Raw genomic sequence first — 22,257 nt, 5'->3', positions numbered from 1 at the left:
GGTGAAGTTTCCAATCGTTTGCGATGTTAGGCTGGACGCAATGAACCCTTCGTTTGAGTCTCTTGAGCACTTTCATGTAGAATTTGGCATTGATGGTTATACCATGTGGTACAAACTCATGGTGGACAACCCCTTTGATGTCAAAAAACACAATGAGCATTGTCTTGATCTTTGACTTGCTCATTTTGACCTTCTTGGGGTGAGGGGATGCCGAGGTGTGCCACTTGGCACTTTGCCTTTTCATTTCGGGGTCATACTCAAAGACTCATCACCTGTGATGACATTATCTAAAAAGTGGAGGTCACTTTCACACAAGTCCCAAAGTTCCTGACACATTTCAACTCAGTACAATGTTTGGTCATCTGTTAACACTTTGGGCACCAGATTTGTGCACACTTTTCTTATCTGCAGGTTGTTCATCAAAATCTTGTGAACAGTACTTTTGAAATGTCTGTGCCATTAAACGAACACTCAAATGACGATCTGAGTTCAAGAGTTCAGTCAAACGTGTCACATTTTTGTTGGTGGTGGTCATTGATGGCCTTTCAGTGCGGGCTTCATCACTGACCTCTTCACGGCCTTCAACAAATGCCTTGTGCCACCACTAGACTTGGTGTTCCAATAAACAATCATCACCAAAGGCCGTCTTTATCATGGGAAAAGTTTCCACTGTGGACTTGCCAAGTTTCACACAAAACTTCAAGCTGCAATGCATGCTCAATCGAGCATGCATTGCAGCTTGCACGGGAGACGAAAACAAGGTTCATGAAAATGCCTGTCCTTACTCTCCGAATGGTTGGAGGTGATTGAGTGACCACACATGCATAACCTGACTCTTCTTTCCACCAATCCCCACCACTCCAAGCACACTGTGACGTGTATTTGCTTCATAGTAAAGTCACTGACATTACTTTTCAGACAAACCCTGTATAAATTCCCACTGTCATGCATCTGTTTGTCTGTCTTTCCTTAATCCCAAAAATGGAGTTAGATAGATGAAAGATGAGACAAGACATGAAAACCTTAGGGGGAGGTGGGTGCAATTAATTATATATGAACTTCTGATGCAAACTGGAAGTCATGTTATTTCAATTCAAACTTTTCCCCTGAAAGCAATTAATAGATGATTGGCATGACTCTATTGTTAAATGAAAAGTATGATGTACAGGGGCAAGAAACTATTAATAATTTCAGGTGGCGAGCATATATTTTAAATTAAATAAATTAAAAATTGCAGCCTGGCATTTTGACAATGTCATGATAAATAATTGCTCATTTCAATATATATAATTAATTAATATTCATTCTAAAATATAAAATGTTTTTAAACATTACTGATGTTTGGAACATTATCTGGATTTCCTTGTGTAGAAGTCATTTACTATGCAATACATGCAAGTTTGATTATTGTACTGTTTGTGTTCATACTACACTAATAGATCATTGTTTTTGCATCTTGGACATTAAATAATTTAAAAAACTGTTTATTGTTTGATCTTGTGCCTATTGGGAACATTTTGACTTTGATCAAAACTACAAACTATCAAATATTTAGCCAAATCTACCAGGACTCATTTTCATAAGGTTTGTGTGGGGTCCTTTATTAAACAAAAGTCACTAAATACACAAAATTGTCCAACTGTCCAAAAAAAAAAAAAAAATGTTAAAATTAAACTGGCTTTTACATTAGGTTCATTGATATTTTTTTGTGTTGCATTTTGAGTGACAGACTGATCATTGCTGATTTACAGTTACATTTTGTATAACATTATCAAACAAATATGTAATTGTCTGTTTTCTTACTGAACTCTGGGGATAAGTTTAATTTGTTGACTGTAAATAAAGATTTATTTTGTTTGAACATAATCTATTGGAAGGATCTTAGCAACAAAGCTCAGTTCCATTTAAAGCTCTTACAAAATATGTTGAGTTTAGGAATGCAGGTTTTCCTATTCTATTGGCCATGTAAATAGGATAAATGTTACTTTAGGATACCTCTATTGTGACCACTAAGATTGAGTTTGATTTATGTTAAAACTTGTAAGGAAATTTTGGGGTGGCTACATAACTGAGATGGCCACAAAGTAAGGTTTTATTGTATACTGTTACTGTTACAAAATCAGAATTTGAGTAAAGAGGTAAAGAGGTTTGATGAACTCTTGTGAAAGTTTTATGGAAAAAATTAGTTTTTCTTTAGTATTATACTTTGTGCTTTTTAAAATATTATGATAATATAATAAATATATTTGGAAAGTAAGTGAAAAGATAGTTTTGTAGTAAACTGTATAGTCTATAATTTTTGTACTCTGATTTTAATAATTTATATAAACAGCTAAAAAAATATAAACTGATAACATATTTGCTTACCATACAAAGTAAGAAATTTGTTTCAAATGTTCAAAAATAATAATTTTTTATTTTATAAAGAAAAGTGATAAAATAAATTGATATATAACTGTATTTATTTAGTGATGATTAGATTTTGTTAGGTGTAATTTACGACTTCTGAGACGCTAAATATTTAAAATTTACTTAAACAAAAAGTCTTAGAAGATATGTTAAAATACTATAGTCTAAATATATAGTAATTATATTTATGTCTGTATTAGAATGTATCAAGTATCATGTCTAGCATTGCTAGAATGATACTTGTTTGTAAATAGTAATTTATTGTTTCAGTTTCAAGCATAAAATATTGCTTTTTTATGGACTTATCATATTGGAACTTAGGAGACAATATGGCTGAATTTAGACTTTATTGATATTAGTTACAAGAAAATGCATTTCAGGTGTTTTACCTCTCATCAGTTCTTCTCATTTAGTACCTACATTCTTCAAAGATGTTTTTGTACTATTTCAATAACAGTTGGATTTTTCTTAACATATAAGGCATGTCCAAAGTGAAGAGAGAGAAAATTTCATTTTCTTTCTCTTCTTAAAACTTTAGAACCTACATCATCTTAAAACTTTAGAACTTTAGAATCTACATGTGCATTCTTGTTTTGACACACAAACATGTGAAAAGATGTTTTTGTGTAATACGTATGAGATGCTATTGCAAGCTACATCTCTACGAAAATTTACAGAGCTGAAAAGGAGAGTCTAGCAAAACATATAATTTCATATTACAAATCTCATGGATGAAAAGCAATGGTTCATCACTTTTTGGAAAAATGAGTCAGAAGAAAAAGTGTTTATCTCATCATCGAACATTATAACAAGAATAGAATTGAGGGTAAAAAGCTTGAAACTGGGCATGCAAAGTAAAAGCTTTATTTCATGAGGATCTGTCAATGTCTATAAGAACTGCAGTCTGGATATTGAAAATTCCAAGGTCTACAATGTCCTATATTAAAATAAATAAGCTGGCGATCAAGGCAGCTGTAAAACAACATATGCCCAAGTAAACCGATAGTCAGGAAATCCGAATAAAATCGGGATGCCGCAAAGTATAGGAAGAATCTTTGAAGAAAATCCTCATTATTGATGATGAAACATATGTTCCCTTCAAGCCTTCAGATGTACCAAGCAAGAAGTATTAGCATGCAGAAGACCCAAAAGAAGTCATCTACAATAAAAAATCAAATCTCAAGCTAAATTCTGCAAATGGTATCTCATTTAAAAAGTGATGAACTGATTTGGCAATGTATCTAAACTCAACATTTCTTAAGGCACTATTACAAGTGAAGTTTACGTAAACTAATGCATTCAAGGCAGGCTTATACTCTTCATAGAGCAACATTATGAGAGAGATAATTTTTCTTTTGTCCAGACATGGTGACAGCCCATTATGCAAGAAAAGTCATTGACACCTGAAAAAAAGAAAGCATTGATTTTGTACAGAAGATGAAAAATGCTCCAAACATCCCTAAGCAGGAAGTATCAAAAGACTGGGCACTCCTAAAGGAGAATACAGAAAACAAAAGTTGAAACCAAAAAATTTGAGAGAATTATGACAAATTTGTCAAAATATCAGCAATAAGGGGCAAAGGAATCCTGAAAAGCTGTGATGGACAAAGCTGCTAGAAAACTTTGAGAAATAGCATATAAGGTGTTGAATGAAACTAATTGAATTTCTAAAGAAAGTAGGTAACTTGTATTTTCCATAAAATTTGTCATAACAACATTTCTTTTGAAATCTACAGCAATTGAATTTTACTCCCCCTTCACTTTGGACACACTTTATTATAATAAAAAAATTTTTAAAATATCACATTTAAAAAGTCTTTTATCCTTCTCATCCATTTGTCCATTTATGATTTATAATTGTTAGTACAAAATAGACAGATATAGTCGTGAAATAGTACAAAAAAATCTTTGAATAATACATGTACTAAGTGATAAGAACTGATGAGGGGTATGACACTCAAAATGCATTTTCTTGTAACAAATATCAATAAAGTCAAAATTCAGCCATATTGTCTCCTAAGTTCCTGTATTATAAGTCCATAAAAAAGTGATATCATATGCTTGAAACTGAAACTGTAAAAGAAAGAGACCAAGAAACTAGAATAAACAACAACAAAAAAAAAAAAAAGTAATTTATTGTTTAGGGCATGTTTATTTAAGAATTACCATTCCTGAATGATGAACTTATGGTTATAGCTTCCCAATGGGTGAAGTTTTTTTTGTCATTGCTTTTATAGCATATTTACTTTCTTCAATTGCATTGGTGTACAGGATGAAAACATTTTGACTGTCTTTATTCCTTTAGTGAAATCTTTAAAAATTGCATTTATTTTATATAAAATTGTTTTAAAATGAAGGATTCATCTTTCCTTAATTTCAAAATTATTTTAAAATGTTTCATTTCCATCAATAAAAGAATAAATACATGTAAAAACTTTTTTTAATATTTTTACATTTTATTCATTTTAATGAAAGAAAACTCAAGTTATTTACAGTCAATTTATATATTTTATATTTTGCAGCTACATTTCATTTTTAGACATAGAAATCCAAAGAATGGCACATATCAAGAAAAACATTGGAAAAGAGCTTCTTCTATACCAAAATTGGAAGATATATTTAAAGACAAAAAACCTCATTTATTTACTTTGAGTAAGTGCTTTTATTTTATATTTTAAAGGAAATATTTATTTTAAAATAAATTATTATATTATATTGAATCTATTAGGTAATTGTTTTATACAAAATTTTTACATTTTAAATGTGGAGTGTGCTATTGCATTTCATTTTATTGATTGCTAGCAGATGTATCCAACAATGCTTTTATGAAAATATCAGTATCAAAACTATACACTTTTGTTGGTTGATTTAAAACTACTACATTGCAGGCAAATAATGATTAAAATAATAGACCTTAATGAATTATCACTCTTTTCAGTCGGTGATAATGATTGAAATGTCGAGGCTGATAGTGCAAAAACCCAGCTTAAAAATGCCTGTTTACACATATAAGATGCATTGCAAAAGTTTAGGTCCACTCCATTCAGTTAAGCACAACACAAACACATCTAAAGAAACCAACACGCACATTTATTTGTGTAGGTAGCAGAAACGTGTAAAAATAATACGACATCATTAAACTAGCATATTATTAGATGAATGTAAATGTATAAACACACAAAGTGAAATAATCCGTGTGTTACAAAAGTTTAGTTCCACCACATCCCCAGGAGAAATAATGATATGAACCTGCAAGTTAAATATTGCAAACTATTTCATGCATGTTAAGAGTGAAATTGTCATACTGATGGAACTTTGAGTTGTGTGATTTGCTTGATATAACATTTATGGAAACATGGGCTGCAACAAGGTGTTATCTGCCTATAAGGAGGGCAAGATTGATGCATTAAACCAGCAAGGGCTGTCCAACAGGGCCATAGCAAAAAGGATTAAGCAAATAAATGTGTGTGTTGATTTCTTTAGATGTGTTTGCTTAACTGAACACAGTGAACCTAAACTTTTGCAATGCACTTTATGATGATAACAATAACCAAATCTCTAATTACAGAAACCAAAGTTTTATTTAGGGTACTTTAACTTGTTTTGGGACTGTTAATTTTGATGATATTAAATGATTGATAACAATATCTGTGATTACAATAATCTGATTTTAATGTATGATTCACATCTGAATTTTCAAAACCCATTTTCCTGAAACTATTTAATAAGTAATATAATATTTTAAATGTATACTAAACCACTTTTAATTCAGTTTTTGTTGGATATTGCTTTATCGTATAAATTCATATTATAACAACAAGTTTTAATTTAGTTGAATAAGTTTCTTATGATAATTTCAAATAGATTTCCTCTATGTATTTCAGTTATTACACCCGACAATCGTTTTGAAATTCAGATTGATCAAAGAAGTATACACAAGGGAAGTTTATTAGAAGATGTTAGGTATATATGCAAATAACAAATGTCATTGTTTCTGATTTATATAAAAATAAAACTTGTATACAAAAAACTAAAAAGTTGTTCTTAGTCCCCCAGTTAATCCACCTGCTGAAATTGATGATCCAAATGATTCAAAACCTGAAGATTGGGATGAAAGAGAAAAGTGGGTTTTTTATATATATATATATAAATATATAAACCTATTCAGTTGTAATTAGGAAACATCATTTATAATGAATTTCTTTTAGGATTCCAGATCCTAATGCCAAAAAGCCAGACAATTGGTAAGCTGAAACTAAATTATAAATATACTAAATTTGTACTCACTCAAAAATTAAGATTTTTAATCATTTATTATTGCCTAATTGATTATAGCTTATTTTAATACAGTAAAAGCAAAAGAGAGAAGAGGTTTTCTTTTGTTGTAATGTTTTTTATGGAAAAATAAATTTTTTATTTATTGTTTTATAGATTGCATTTTCACATAGCTCACTGTAGAATAGGAGTGTCAAACTCAAACTGCTTAAGTGCCAATTTTTTGTCTCGAATATGACAGCAGGCCAGATGTTTTGAGCTTTTGTAGCCAAAAATTTTCTAAAAAGTAGCCCAAAAGTATCCAACTCAAAAAATTCTTTTAATAACCTGAGATTTCACAATAAAATAAAATAAAAAAAACACCATTTGTAATTTTCCAGCAATAACTTTAATCACAGAACAAACATTTTCATCCAATTTACAGACTTGAAGCAGGTCTGTAAAATGATCTGGAAATAAAGATCGCAAGACTCAAAATACAAGCATAAACTGTAATTTACGAATATGTCAAAAACACGTATTTTATGTGCAATAAATGATCTTGCCAAGACGGACTTTAATTTGAAATTCTAAAGATGAAATAGAGAAAACATAATGTAAACAAGAAATTAAACACCAAAATAAATCAAATATCTCTAAGTAATATGAATAAATAAAAATAAAAACAAACAATAATAGTTGAGTTCAACAATTTTGTTTATTAAATATTATTTTTTTAAGTACAAAATATCACATTTTCTTTGGTATCAAGATAATAAAAAATAAACAAATAGCATTATTGAATTGATGTCGCAGGCCGCAACTAATTGTCTTGCGGGTCAGTCATGTCCCGGACTGGCCCAAGGGCTGTATCTTTGACATGCTTGCTGTAGAAGAACTACCATTAAATATATGAACAGTGAAAAAATATATATATTTTTTAAAGAATTAGAAAATTATTTTATTTATATTTGTATGTAGGTAGGTATCTAAGATACATAAATTCTTTCAGAGAATTGCATATCAAAATTTATTTGATTAGTTATAGAATTTTAGGGGCAGTTGCATGAGTTTTAATCTTGAGATTAAATGAACTTTAATCTTCAGAATTACTTTCAGCACATTGCATGAGTGTAAGTCTTTGGATAAACTGCTGGATAAGTGTAACTACCCAATTTTGAATGATTAAAAATTATTCTATAGATTAACAAAGAACCAAGATGACTGATTGTTCTGATTCTGATGTGGATGACTTTTATTTAGACTAATTAATTAATATATATATACATATTATACTATTTAGACCATTTTATTTACATTTTGGGATATGTAAATAAAATCTCATATGAAGAAGAGTCTGATATGTATGGTAAGCCCGTTACTTTAAATATGATATAATAGTATAATATGTATATATATAATAGCTATAATCGAGCAAGAAGCGATTTGATATAGAATAATTAAAATCAAGTTTGTCCTAATATTGACAGAATGTTTTTTAAAAAAAATTAGATTTTATAAAGTTAGAGAGATTGTAAGTTTTGAGAATCAGTTTCAGTTTTAAAAAGCTACAGTTTTATGTTAATTTTCACAGTTTAATGAATATTTATATAATAATTAAATCATTTCTCATAAAATACAAATATTAAAATATTGTGATCATATCTAATATCTATAAAATTACCAATATATATTTTGTCTACATTCCAGTTCATTTTATACTTTTGTTTACTTGTTTTTCTCTCATTGTTCATGGTAACATGATCTGTGCAACAATAATTTTTCAGCTAACTGTCTTGCAATGTCAAAGAAACTTGTAAAAAATGACTAGTTTTTACAAATAGTTATTCTGTAGTTTAGGGCCTTTTGCAAAAGTTTCCCTTTAAAGTCTTAAATCTATTCTATATTTATAAAAATAATTGTCATGACACTTTTCTGTCACAAAAAAAAATGACAGCACCAGGAATGAGAAAATTTTCATGAATAGTCTATGTTGGGATTAAGGGGACAAAGCCCATGGGGCACTTGGAGCTGAATTCTGAAAATCAGGGATTGGCCCCACTTATCTATAAATTCTATTATTGTTCATAAATCTGCCAATTTGTCAATAATAAATTATAAATTTTTTGTTTAAAAACATTGTAAACATTTAGATAGATAGAATATTCAAAAAGAAATAGTCACAACTAATCAATTCATACATTTAACAAATGAGTGAAGCATCCCCTAGTTTGAATGTAAACATGTTTTATTTTTGATATTGTTAATGAAATAATAGAACATCTTGGCAGTCATAAATAATGAAATTTTTTTTTTAAAGATGATTGATTAAACTTATTTTATCAACTAAAATTATAACATGAAACATTATAATTAATTGTGATATAAAGTTATATTGAACGTTTTGTAATGAAAAATATCTGAATGCAAACTTACTAGTTAGTTTATATATGATGGTGATTATACAAAGATTATGACTGTTTCAAAATTACACTATCAGTAATAACTGTTGTTTATGTATATGTTGAAATTAATATGTTAGGGATGAAGATGCTCCAAGACAAATCCCCGATCCAAATGCTCGTAAACCAGAAGGATGGTTGGATGACGAACTGGAGCTTATTCCCGATCCAAATGCCGAGAAGCCAAAAGACTGGTCTGTACTAATATTATAGTAATTAATAATATGAAAAAATAAATTTATATATATATTATTATTATTTTGAATCTAGGGATGATGAAATGGATGGTGAATGGGAACCACCATTGATAAGTAAATATTTCCTTTTGTTTTTTAACTCTCTTAATAAGTTTTAATGTTCTAATTCTTTAATTCTTCAAAATATAAATATATTGAAATATCAGACATACAATAAGTATTGTAATTTTTTGTTTTTACTTGATGATTAAATACATTATTGTCATTGTTATATCTATATTTAATAAACTTTCCATTGATAATTCTGTGATACTTTGATAACCATAAACATTAAGAGAAATCTATTTTTAATAAAATACTTGTATGATTTCCAAAATGAAATAAGTTAAAAATTGCATTGCTTTTTATAATTTTCATTTGTATCAAAATTGTGATACACTAAGCATATTGATGCTTAGTGTATCACAAAAGTAGAATTAATTGCACATATTTAAAACCCAGAATCTTATACAAACAAAGCCTTTTGCAATCCAACTTTACTTCATAATATGTTGGTTAAATGATATATTTTTTAAATATTATACAGATAATAATAATCAGAGCTAATTTTATTTTATCTAAAGTTTAGTTTTTAAATGATAACTGATTATAACTATTTAGAACATAAAGAAACCAGAACAATTTACTATTACAGTAGACTCCCCTATAACACAAGTTCATATAACATGGATTCGTATAACACGGCAAAAAAATTGCGATTGTGTTCATATAACACTCTAAAAGAGACTCGTATAACACGGTAAAACGTCATTGCCGACTCGTGTCGCGACAGGATTGGTCGAATCTGGACCAATAGCAGATATTGTACAAACTGTTCAGTTTAAACGAGCACGGGACCTACTAAAAACCATTTATTATTCAACGGCCATAAAAATTATATTTCTATTAATGATGTCTCCAAAGTTCAATGAATTTTTCACAGAAAAAATAACTTATCAGGAAACACGCGCCCGCCATTCGAGAGCCACTCCGCGAAGAAAACAAGCTTAAGCAGTGGCGTCGTCGAACGGTGCACACTCAGTAAGTAATCATACAATTTTTTGTTTATAGCATAGTTTATATGGATTATTCCCAAAAAATTATACGTGTTTTGGAAATATTGAGTCAAATTAGTCTAGAATCGGTTAATTTTATGAAAGAAAACCTTTCAAACAGCCGTAGCCCCTAAACTGCACACGTGCCAGGCTGTTTTTGGCTCATGTAACTCATACAACACAGAATTCATATAACACGGAACGTATCTACCGTGTTATAGGGGGTCTACTGTAATTAATAATTTAGCTGGAGTATAATTGAAGTAAGAAATGCTAGTAATTTAAACTGCTATACTGCTAATAAATAACAATTAAAATGATAAATGTTCAATCAAAGCACTAGTTAAGACTGATAATATGATTGTATATTATAAGCCATGCATTGATGCTGATATTATAAAAGATGGCTTAAAAATGTCTATTTACTTGAAGATGATAACAATAACTGAAATTTTACAGGATTAACTTTTATGAATTTTCAATCTTCAATCAATACTTAAATGATGAAGTATTGGTCATGCAAATTTCAATAATTTTTGTTAATAAAACTATAAGTAAACTTTAAAATAAAATCAAGTAAAAATCTTTGATTTCAATTGTCTTGTTTTTTTTTTTTAATATGAAGATTATAATAATTTACTCAAATGATTCAGGACTGATTTTATGTGATACAGCCTGTAATTATGATAACTTAAGCCAATTCTCAAACTATGGAATACAAGGTCTTTTCTAGAGACAAACAAATGATCAGTATTATCATTTACTTTTAAATACAACCTTACATGTACTCCATTCTAGTTTTTTACAATATAGCATTAAAAATACTTGCAATTTCAGTGTGTATTTCACAAACTTATTGTATTGTAAGTTAGAATTGTGGTTTTGACTCTAATGTAGTTATTATATCATCAAATTTGATTAAATTTAGTGGCAAATGTTTCTGTGCTGTTTGATTTTGTTTTGTTCAAAATATAACTGCTTATCAAAAATACAGTAAGAAAATCTTAGGATCTATTTTATTCTAATAAAACTATGGATAATGTGCTTTCACAAAATGTATACAGAGAACATCTCAAAAAATTTGAGAACCATGTATGTATATTCTTTTAAAGATTAATTTTTCTAATTGATCACTACATAACTGCTGGCAAATAATTTGACACTTGTTTCAATTTAAAATATTTTTATAGTATGTTAAATACTTATGCAAGAACAACATAAGTAATAAGTATTATTAATAGCAAATTGTAATGATTATCTTAAAAAGCCATCCACATAAATATTATTTTCATTACTTATACTTGAAATATATTTTGGTGTTTCAATTAAATGAAACAAGTTGAAGTGGAATTATTCCTTCATTTTCTACTATATGGTTAATGTTAATATCAATATTAATAGGTAATCCAAACTGTGAGCAGGCTGGATGTGGAGAGTGGAAACCACCTATGATAGATAATCCAAATTACAAGGGAAAATGGAGAGCACCCCTTATTGATAATCCAAATTACAAGGTATGTTACATTTTTAAAGAAAATATTTGATTTTGATTATTATCAGTTGACATGACCATTTATTTTTAGGGTAAATGGAAACCAAGGAGGATTGAAAATCCAGAATTCTTTGAAGATAAACATCCTTATAGAATGACACCTGTGGTAAGTAGTTCTTTTTACATGCATATAATATACATTTGTACATTATCTCATTTTATCTTTATAACTTTCAAATATTACTTTTGTATTTATTCAAAGTCAATTTGTATTTTACAGAACTGTTTTCTTGCCCAAATAAAATATAGGATGATCATAATTAAAGTACCCCTATTCAATGTTGTCTAGAGAGAGATTTAAGAAAGATGAAAAGACAACCAAATTTATTACAGTGACATTTCAGGACAAAAGACTTTTCATCACTATGGCACTTTTATACTGTAAGCCATGCGACCTTAATTTGTATAATTTTTTGGTTGTAGGGTCACTTAAAAAGTGTGGTTTATTGAGGACATATCATAAATTTGATACCCTTGAAAGACAGTCTCTCACTGTATAAGAAGCATTGCAGAGGATTAATTACAGTTGGCCATGGAACACAGCTCACCACCATCAAGTTTTACTTCTTTAAGTGGGGAGACCACTGAGCAGTATCCCATACATCACTAAGGTCTTTGTATAGCATGAGTATTTTGCATTAATGTTTGCTGCTTGCAGTGCCAAAAGTAGTGAGTTTTGGTATAATAGTTTCTTTTTATGGAAATGTATTCTGTATGTTCTGAAATGTCACCACATGAAATTTGCATTTAGTCAGCAAAATACCTTTCAAGACAGCACCAAATAGGGGTTTATTTAATTATGATCATTCTATATTTAATAAAATGATCAAGCTTACAAAACTAAATGCAATTAAGTGTGTGTTTAGTACAATATCATTTAACAAGATTTAGTTTTAATACTAAATGAAGACTTGCTGTAAATAGCTCGCTAAAATTATCTCCTGTTTTTATAAGCATTACAAATGATAAAAGGCTTTTTATTCATGATTTTGGGTATAATTAAATAAAATGTATGTGTGCTTATAAAATAACACCTGATCCTGGTTTTGATTTCAGCAACTGTCAAAAGAAATATCTTGAAATGAAATAAAAACTGTCAAAATTTTCATCAGTTGAAAGTACTTGATCAAATCTGAAAGATAAAAAATATATAAATGTTAAGTTATAACTAATTTTAAGGAAGAATATTTAAAACATTTCCAAAACAAATGAAATATAATGAATAGTTTACTGAAACATTGAATAAATTGTTACAAGAATGAAATCAAATAAATTTTGAATTGTGCTTGAAATACCACTGTTAAATGTCTTAGCTATAGTAAATCTTACCAAATTCTACTGATGTCATCAATATTTTGTATCTAATAATATGTTGTAATATAAACTAAATAACTCAAATTAATATTTCCAATGTATTATCTCAGTTGGCTTTGCTGTGGCCAGTAGTAGGGATATGTTTCAGATTTCTGTCAGAATCCAATGAAGCTCATTGTGTTTTAGAAACATTGGCCCTGTCCAACTTATTCATTTTATAACTGAATGTATTTAAAACTACTTCCAATTTGCAAAATTATTCTATGTTGTTGTTTTGAAAGGATATTATGATTTAATTAAAATTTTAAAAATTGCTTAATCCTTAGGGAGCAGTTGGTTTTGAACTGTGGTCGATGACAGACAGCATTCTATTCGATAACATCATAATCACCGATGACATGTTTGTGTCAGAACAGTGGGCGGCAGAAACCTGGGTTTTGAAGAAAGAACTGGTAGACAGAGAGACGGTGAGTTAAATTCATTTTTATTTTGTATTTAAAATTTGACAGAATGATAAATTTTTTAACATTAAAGTTAAAAAATTTATCATTCTGTCAAATTTTAGGGCATCCCTTTCCAACCATAGGGGGTTGTGTTTAAAAAAATGGTGTGGTTGGTGAAACCAGTTTCGAAAACTATGGAATTGGGAAAAGAATAACATTATTGAATGTATATTATATAATAAAAAGGTAATTTTACATTAAAACTTCCAACAATATAGCAAAAAATTACAAACAGTTTGAACACCTTAATACTTTTTCCAGTAACACTATATTTTATTTAAGCAAACAATTTTTGATCCATTTTATAGGTCTATATTAGGTTTAATGTATAACCTAGAAGATTTGAACTGAAATTTCTAATTAATGTTCTTACTGTGTTCTTATTTTAATTTTTTTCTGTTGCTGGAAGAAATATTAATATTTAAGGCAATGTTCAAGCTAAATTAGTTTCAAGTACATTTTAAAACTAATAAAAAGAAGTTTTTCTTCTCTGCCAGTTTCTTTTCTTAAAGAAGTTGAGAACTGAATACTAGCTCATTGATGATGATCTTCAAAGAAATTCAAATGTTTCCCAATTCTTATTTAAAGCTCAAAATTACATTTGATGACTGGATCAATGTTTATGAAATGACTAGTTTGATCATATGCCATCAATAATAGCAGATAAAAAGAATAACAATATTATTTGATATTTATTTGTAAATGAATTCCTGGACTGAGCTTTTTTTCTCAGGAGTGACGAACATAAATGAAACCTACTGGATTGTGGTTCCAATGATGTTGAAGATCTTCAGAAAGCTCTGGAATTCTTCTTCCATAATAGAATTAGGTGTGGATATGCAGTCTGTTGCATGTCATCCACACCACAAAATGTACCTTTTGTGAACACACTTTAGATGGGGGGTGAAAAGGTCTTAGAAGACAGGTCAGGCGAGTAGAGGTGAGGAAACACCATCGTGAAGAAGGCAGGACCGGTAAAATTCATAGTGGCAACGGCAGACATTCTGCAGTAATTGCCGTAGAATGGCGACGTAGACATGTCAATTACCAGTCTGGTCACGGGAAATAAATTCTTTGTGCACAATACTCCTCACATTAGAAAATGCAATGAAAACAATCTTTGTCTTTGGCTGCCAGGGTTTTCTTCAACTGTGGCAATCCTGAGGCTTTTCCACCCAGAACTTTGTCATTTGTTCTGCAGGTCGTATTGGCAGCATGAGGTTTCATCTGCTTCAACAATGCTATAGCATGCCCCTGCCACTGCAAAGTTTCTTGTAATTATTTCGTCGATTTATTTCTTGGTTAGAAGTCATATTATATCAAAACCACAGTTTCAAACTATAGCTGACCAGAGCTTCCTGTATTTATCTATACCATACGGTGTAAGTCTGTTCAGGCATCTGAAATTAATGCCTAAAATCTTTATTAACACATTACTATAAAATTTTGATTTATCTTGTCTATTAAATTCTCATACATGACATGTCAAAATATAATAAAATGTCATTTACAAGCAAAACAAATTCAATTTTTTTCTTTTGGTACATTTTGCAAGATACATTTCTCTGAAAAATCAGATAACTGGATCATATCATCTGTATATAGGTAATTGATTAAAATTGACTATAAAAAGAATTCAACATCAAATGATAAAAAATCCATACATTTTTTAATATGCAGGTATCCCCCGTACAACAGTTTGAAAATTGGGGAAATCCCCATACAAAATTTCACAACTTTTAACTGCTTTTTTATATTTTTTTTTATTATGCTTATTATTTAAATATATATATATATTGTAAGGATGTATGCTCTCTCAAATTTGCCCACAGATTTTAGAATATTGAAATTTTCTATTTGTTTTGTGCATTTCATCAGAGTTAATGAAAATTAATAGTGATATTTTTTTCTTTCTGGTCCTAGCTTTCCTATCAACTAAATGTCGTTGCTTTTAATTTTTTTTTTTTTTTTGTTTGTTTTTGTTTTTATACATTAATCTTCATATTTAGTAAAGTTTATTAAAAAAGTTTAGCTAAAAATGTTTAAACTGTAGGTAAGTGATCATTTGTAAAAGTGATGAACGAAATGTGATATCTCGGTACTTGAACAATTTCGTATTCAAACATAAATTCTGGGGAAAAAGTAGCCCCATCCCTGATTTAACAAATGTGACCCACTATAACAAATTTTGATTTAATAACATATTTTTATTTTGTCATACATAAAAAAAATTTTATGGTAAAAATTTAAAAAAAAATGAAGGACGTTGCTGACATTTCTGATCAAGATGAACTTTTTTGTTCATCTTGATCAGATGACGATGACACTTTGTGAAAGGAAACACCCTCATTTAACTAAAATTAATATTAATGCGTAATACAGTACTTTTAATTGTGATTATTAATTAGTTATTGATTGCTTTAATAAACATACTTCTCTTAGTAACGAGAAAGAATATTATACTATTCTTTAACTTTTGGAACCTAACCCTGTGTTTTGCATTAGACCTTTGTTTCACGTAGCATGGATTTGCCTAACACGGCACTTTTTTGGAACGTAACTACCATGTTATACGAGAGATACCTGTAACTAAATGATATTTTTTTACATAGAGCCAGATTACACAATACTTCTTGAATGTATTCTTGAAAAAAAAAAAATTAAATATGTATGTATGTTCCTTGGTTTGACTATGTAGGTAAGCTTTTCATTTCTAAACTGCAGAAGTGTAGATTTATTAATTTGGCTGTTCACAATTGACAAGGATCTTTTTTTACAGTAATACAAAGTACTTACTTTAAATAAAAAGTCATTATCTTACTTAGCTTCAACAATTATTTTTTAATTATTAATCCAATAACTTCTGATATATTCTCTCAATGACAAAATAAATACAGTAGAGCATCGATTATCTGAATCAATTCGGGACTGAGGTTGTTCAGAAAATTGATTTTTCGGATAACCGATTATGTACGAAAAATACATTATTAATATAGTATATTAGTATATCCCAATAATAATATATTAATATATCCCATGCTGAAATTTTTCTCTGTTGCATGTTGCTTCGTGTTGAATTTTGTCGATGTTAAGCTTAACGAAAATTTTTATAATAATAATTGTGGGCATTGTATCGTTAAAAATTATTTCTTTATTTTGTACAAACAAAATAAATTTATTGAAAAATATAAAAATTATACTTTAGAAGTTAATCTACTATCAAAAACGTTTGATTCAGCACAACACAGTCCGACTGGAACACTTTTGGTTGATCGACACTCTACTGTATTATGAAAGAAAGAACATAACCTAAAGCAGGGGTGGCCAACAGTTTTTGCCCCCAGACTGAATTGGAAAGAAAAATTTTTTCATGGGCTGAATGAAATATTAAAATTAAATACAGATAAGCTGACCCGGGCGGTAGGTCAGGTTTGTTCGAACAGAAGTTCCTGGCGCATGTGCAATGTCATTTTACAATGCAAAGAAACGCATGAGCAAAAAAAAAAAGGCTGACAGGCAGGCAGTGCTGTGCATCACACGTCAGCATGAACAGAGTGACATGATGGAATGGCATATGAGTTTCAGTGAGTGTGGGGTCTTTCGTTCTTCAAATAGTGTAAATTTATAACAGACGAATACAAAAGTTGTAAATCTCTGCAGTGGAATTTTTTTTAAAAATGAAGAAGTATCATGAATCATCCATTTGACCAATTATTGGAAGTTAAGTAGTTAATATTGAAAAATTAATTGCAGGCCGCATAAACCCATTACGCGGGCCCTGACCTATACCAACATAAATTACATGTTTATTTTCCACACTCTTTCAGATTGTTAATTACCTATCTACTGAATATAAATGAAATATATATTGTGAGGAGATAGTTTTTGAAATTTATATGTAAATAGCAACTTCAGTTGTTTAACTGATATTATATGAAATGCTTGAAACTTGTAATTTTTAATAAAACGTTTATGTTCTTCTAAATATTCTGCAGGTTCTGTTGTCATGCTTCACGATAACTGCACATATTTGTAATTTATTAATGTTCATAAAAATCTTTATTACTAACCTTAATCAATTTTATAAATTACCTTTCTTTACAGCTTTAATTATGTTTTATTATATTAATAATTATTATTGCCTAAATCTTTCCAGCATACTGCAATTTAAAAGTAAATAAGTTAGTTGCACTTGCTGAATTATTTCAGCTGATGTCATATTTATGTATTTATAATATCAAAAAAGTTATGACGTAAATGCTCCCAAATCTTAATTTATTACATGATGTTATACATAGTATGTATACGAGACGACCAGATTACTATTTAACAACTAATAAATAATAGGAATATTTTTAGCAAACGTTCTGGGGATGGATTATGAAGAAGACGAACAATCGTCCAAATGCATGGCTATTATATATTACCTATTTAATGGTTCCATTTATAATTTATGGCTGGCATCTTCATAAGAGAGTCAAAGAGGTAGCAGTTTTTAAATTTTGTGGGCTTCTGTGTATTCCACCAAACCATGAAAATCTCATTTAGAAAATCTGGCTATTGCTATTAGTGAATCTGTATACCAACCTAATTTTATCCCTTAAAAATTAAACCCTTATCCTTCCTATTTTCTTTCTCTCTCCCATATAGGATGGTGTGTTTTTAAGATTAGTCAAATATACCAACAAACATCCCTGGTTGTGGGCAGTCTATGTGATAGTTATAGGCTTGCCAATAGTTCTCTTCATTAGTTTCTGCTGTACGTCATCCACTAGTCAGGTAATCCCAAAACTGTTTTTTTTTTTCTTTCTTTTTTTTTAAACATTTTTATTGTATAGTAGTAAATTTGTCAAATTTATTTGTGACACAATTATAATTTTATGAATTGCATAAAACAGGAAAAGAAGGAAGAAGCGATCCGGGCTAAGCGAAAGAAAACCGACGAACCCACGCCGGACGACATTCCGGCCAGAGAAGTCAAGAAGGAAGTCAGAGAACCAACTCCCGTTAGAATTGAAGAAGTAAAAGAGACGGAAATTATTCCAGAAAGTAACGAACAGGAAGAAAAGAGCAAGGAATCTGATGTAGAAGAAAAAGAAGAACTACAGAAAGAAGAAAACATTAATGATGTCAAGAATGAAGTAGAGGAAGAGAAACTTGTCGAACTTGAAAGTGAAGAAGAGGAGGAGGAGGAGGAGGAAGAGGAAGAGGAGGAGGATGATAAGAAAGAGGAGGAAAAAGAAGAAAAAGAGGTAAGATTTGATATTTTTTTTTAGTAGTTTAAAGACAAGGCTATGCATTTTTAATTTGAAAAAACAAAGTAGGAATATGTAATCCAAAAATAGTTTCCCTAACCAATTCTGTTTAATTTTTAGCATTATGTAGTTGAACTGTTAAGCTTGATTTTTATGAAATGTTGGGTAAAAAGAGCAAAATGACTTGCAGAAAACTGTTTAGATACATATCTTTAAATCATTTAAACTTCTCAATGAACCTAAAAGGATTATGTCGACTGGTTACATGGTTCGTCAATTAATAGACTTGTCATTTTCTAAACTAAGAATAAAAGCTTCAAATCAGAGCAAGTTTACATTAATTGTGTATTGGCTCATATTGGAACAAAGTTCTTTCCTATAATATTTCTACTTAATTTGTATGGTACTTTACTATAAAAAAAAACATGCAAATAATATTTTGGGGAATAACTTGCTTCTGAACTTTCAGAAAGGAATTGTGGAAACACCTTGATTAACAATCACACTGTCAGTAGTAGTGTCATAACATTTTCACAGAAAGCTTACACAGGGTGTGGCGTAAAGAGTGGATAATCTGTTACCTGCGGATAGGGGACATTGTGACTATTCAGTTAAGTGTCATAATTTTTGAGTTATTGGACATTTTCTATTTTTTTTGGAAAAGTTATTGGACATTTTCTATTTTTTTTGGAAAATGGACTTCCTCGTTCACATTTTTCAATGTCATGGTCACAAATCAAGGATTTTTCCCAGTCTGTTTTTTGAATATTAGTCTTGGATACATGTTCTATCAAACGGAAACTGCAATTTTAGTGTCGTAGACTTGGTTTTTATTAGAACAAAATATAATTCAAAATTTTTGTTTCTTTTTTTTCAGTGTAAAGAAAAAGTACTATAACCTGCGTGACAAACTAACTAATAATTTGCCTATTTGTACTGAGATTTAAAATAGCATAAATGGCATTTGTAGCTTTCAATTCAATGAATATTCATACTGAGAAAGATCAAGGAAAATTTTTAAAATCTCATGAATGAATTGGGCTCCTAAATAATCTAATTGGAAATCCAATGAATCTAATTAAAATGACAGAATAAAACAAAATGATCAATTGGGTTACTACATTTATTATTGTAAATTTACAATAAGTGTTCAAAGTGACCACCATGGGCTCTGACACATGCTCTACATCTTCTAATAAATGATCGCTTAATTTTTCCCGCAAAACCTGCTTCACTAATTTCCCATGCAGCCTTTCGATTTGTTCCCGAAGCTGCTCGATCGACATCATGGGCTCTTTGTACACTTTGTCCTTAAGGCACCCCCAGTAGAAGTCGACCGGGCTACATGGAGGCCAAAGAATTCTTCCCAAACATCCAATCCATCTATTGGGGTACCTCTCATTCAGGTATTCCCGTATTCCTGTACATTGCATGTGTAATGTGCAAGCAACCATCATGCTGCAGCCACATTCCTCTTCTGGCTCCAATGGAATATCTTCCAGCAAAGTAGGGAGATCATTTCTTAAAAAAATCCAGGTATGTCTCAGCCATCAGTGTGCCTGGTAGCTCAAATGGGCCGATAATTTGACCGTTTAAGATCCCAGTCCACAGATTTATTTTAAATTTGTACTGGGATCCATCTTGTCTGATCAAATGTGGATTTGTGAGTTGCCAGCTGTGAAAGTTATGCATATTAAAATATCCATCCTGTTTACAACACGATTCGTCTCTCCACAGAATCTTATTGAAAAATTTGGGATTGTTATTCATTTCCCTCAGCATTCTTTGGCAAAATGCTACTCTCGAAGAATGGTCTCTTGGTAATAGAGACTGTACTCGTTGATAGCGTTATGGGTGCAGATTTTCTTTTTTTAAAATTCTGTGTACTGTTCTGGTGGATATTGCAGCACGTCGCAATATAACTCTCACTGAAGTAGTTGGATCAGCTTCAGTCTTGTCCAAAACTGTTTCTTTGTCTCCCAGAACTTGTAACACCGATGCCAATTCCAAGAATTTGACCTTCCACGTACGCATTATGCACTCTAATGAACACACAATAGTTCAGATGTCGTGCATTAGGAAACCTTTCCCGATAGAAAGCTGCTGCTTGACTAGCATTATCGCCACACACTCCGTAAACAAAATGCATTTGAGCATACTCAAATGGCATGTATGGTATGTGGTGAGACATTGCAATCTACGCACATAGTACTAAGATTATCAAATCCAAATCACTAGGCAAAATCAAATCCAAAGTCACAGCCAATTATTTTTTGTGTCACCAGATAAACAAGTCCAAATCACTAAGCAAATTCAAGTCCAGGGTTAAAGCACAAAATCGTAAATAATAACTAGTCCAAAGCAGAGTAAAAAATGATGTTCACAGAGGTAGTATGATGACACACTGGCGTCACTCAAGTCAAAACTAGCACCAGTGTGTCATCTCGGTACAATAGGCAATTATTAGTTAGTTTGTCATGCAGATTACAGTACTTTTTTTTACACCGAAAAAAAGAAACAACAAAAATTTTGAATTATTTTTTGTTCTAAAAAAACCAAGTCTATGACACTAAAATGGCAGTTTACGTTTGATAAGACTAGTATTCAAAAAACAGACTGGGAAAAATTCGAACGAGGGAGTCCATTTTCCAAAAAAATAGAAAATGTCCAATAATTCGAAAACTATGACACTTTTACTAAACACAATGTTTAATTTTCTGAACAGTCATGACATCTCCTAGCCGCAGGTAACGGATTATCCACTCTTTATGCCACACCCTGTATAAATGCTTCATTAAAATTTCAATGAAACTTTGTAATTTGTCATAAGCATTTCCCTTGAAATAATTTACTTTGGTGCTGTCGGTATCTGTGTCGAGTTTGTGTTTAAAAGGTTTAAAAACACGCAAGCAAAAGTTTGATATTAAAGCAAGAAGTGGGTGCACAAGTATTCTCTAAGTTGTCATTTTAGAAATGGGAAAAGGCACCAAATTAAAAGATGCAAGATGGTCTGTTTTTCATCAAGGGTTAAAGCCACAGACAAACATGTTCTCTCACCCGACTATCTCCAGAAACATGTTAATGAAACAAACAGCAGATTTTTATTTCACAACAATTGTGAAATAAAAATATGCATTGCTACTAAATAATACTAAACAAAAAATGGAGATGTGTATTTTCCAAGAAAAGAGTCTTTTAAAATGCAGTAGAGTGAGTA

The 22,257-nt window shown here is 30.2% G+C and overlaps 1 protein-coding gene across 1 annotated transcript in view; it reads left to right on the top strand.

The window, feature by feature from the left end:
* The window catches only part of Cnx99A (Calnexin 99A), a 65,493-nt gene that overhangs the window by 39,823 nt on the left and 3,413 nt on the right, over window positions 1-22,257 (top strand). The window contains exons 8-18 of the mRNA XM_067264063.1: window positions 4,932-5,061; window positions 6,294-6,372; window positions 6,458-6,532; window positions 6,618-6,653; window positions 9,206-9,319; window positions 9,396-9,436; window positions 11,818-11,930; window positions 12,000-12,074; window positions 13,609-13,749; window positions 18,436-18,564; window positions 18,684-19,037. Coding sequence (XP_067120164.1) covers window positions 4,932-5,061; window positions 6,294-6,372; window positions 6,458-6,532; window positions 6,618-6,653; window positions 9,206-9,319; window positions 9,396-9,436; window positions 11,818-11,930; window positions 12,000-12,074; window positions 13,609-13,749; window positions 18,436-18,564; window positions 18,684-19,037 — 1,287 coding nt within the window. The remainder of the gene's footprint in view (window positions 1-4,931; window positions 5,062-6,293; window positions 6,373-6,457; window positions 6,533-6,617; window positions 6,654-9,205; window positions 9,320-9,395; window positions 9,437-11,817; window positions 11,931-11,999; window positions 12,075-13,608; window positions 13,750-18,435; window positions 18,565-18,683; window positions 19,038-22,257) is intronic.

The sequence above is a fragment of the Centruroides vittatus genome, unplaced genomic scaffold (assembly GCF_030686945.1).
Source record: "Centruroides vittatus isolate TY-2023 unplaced genomic scaffold, ASM3068694v2 contig_1042, whole genome shotgun sequence".
Lineage (NCBI taxonomy): Eukaryota > Metazoa > Arthropoda > Arachnida > Scorpiones > Buthidae > Centruroides > Centruroides vittatus.
The sequence above is the reverse complement of the archived record's forward strand: the minus strand, read 5'-3'. Positions and strand labels throughout refer to the sequence as shown.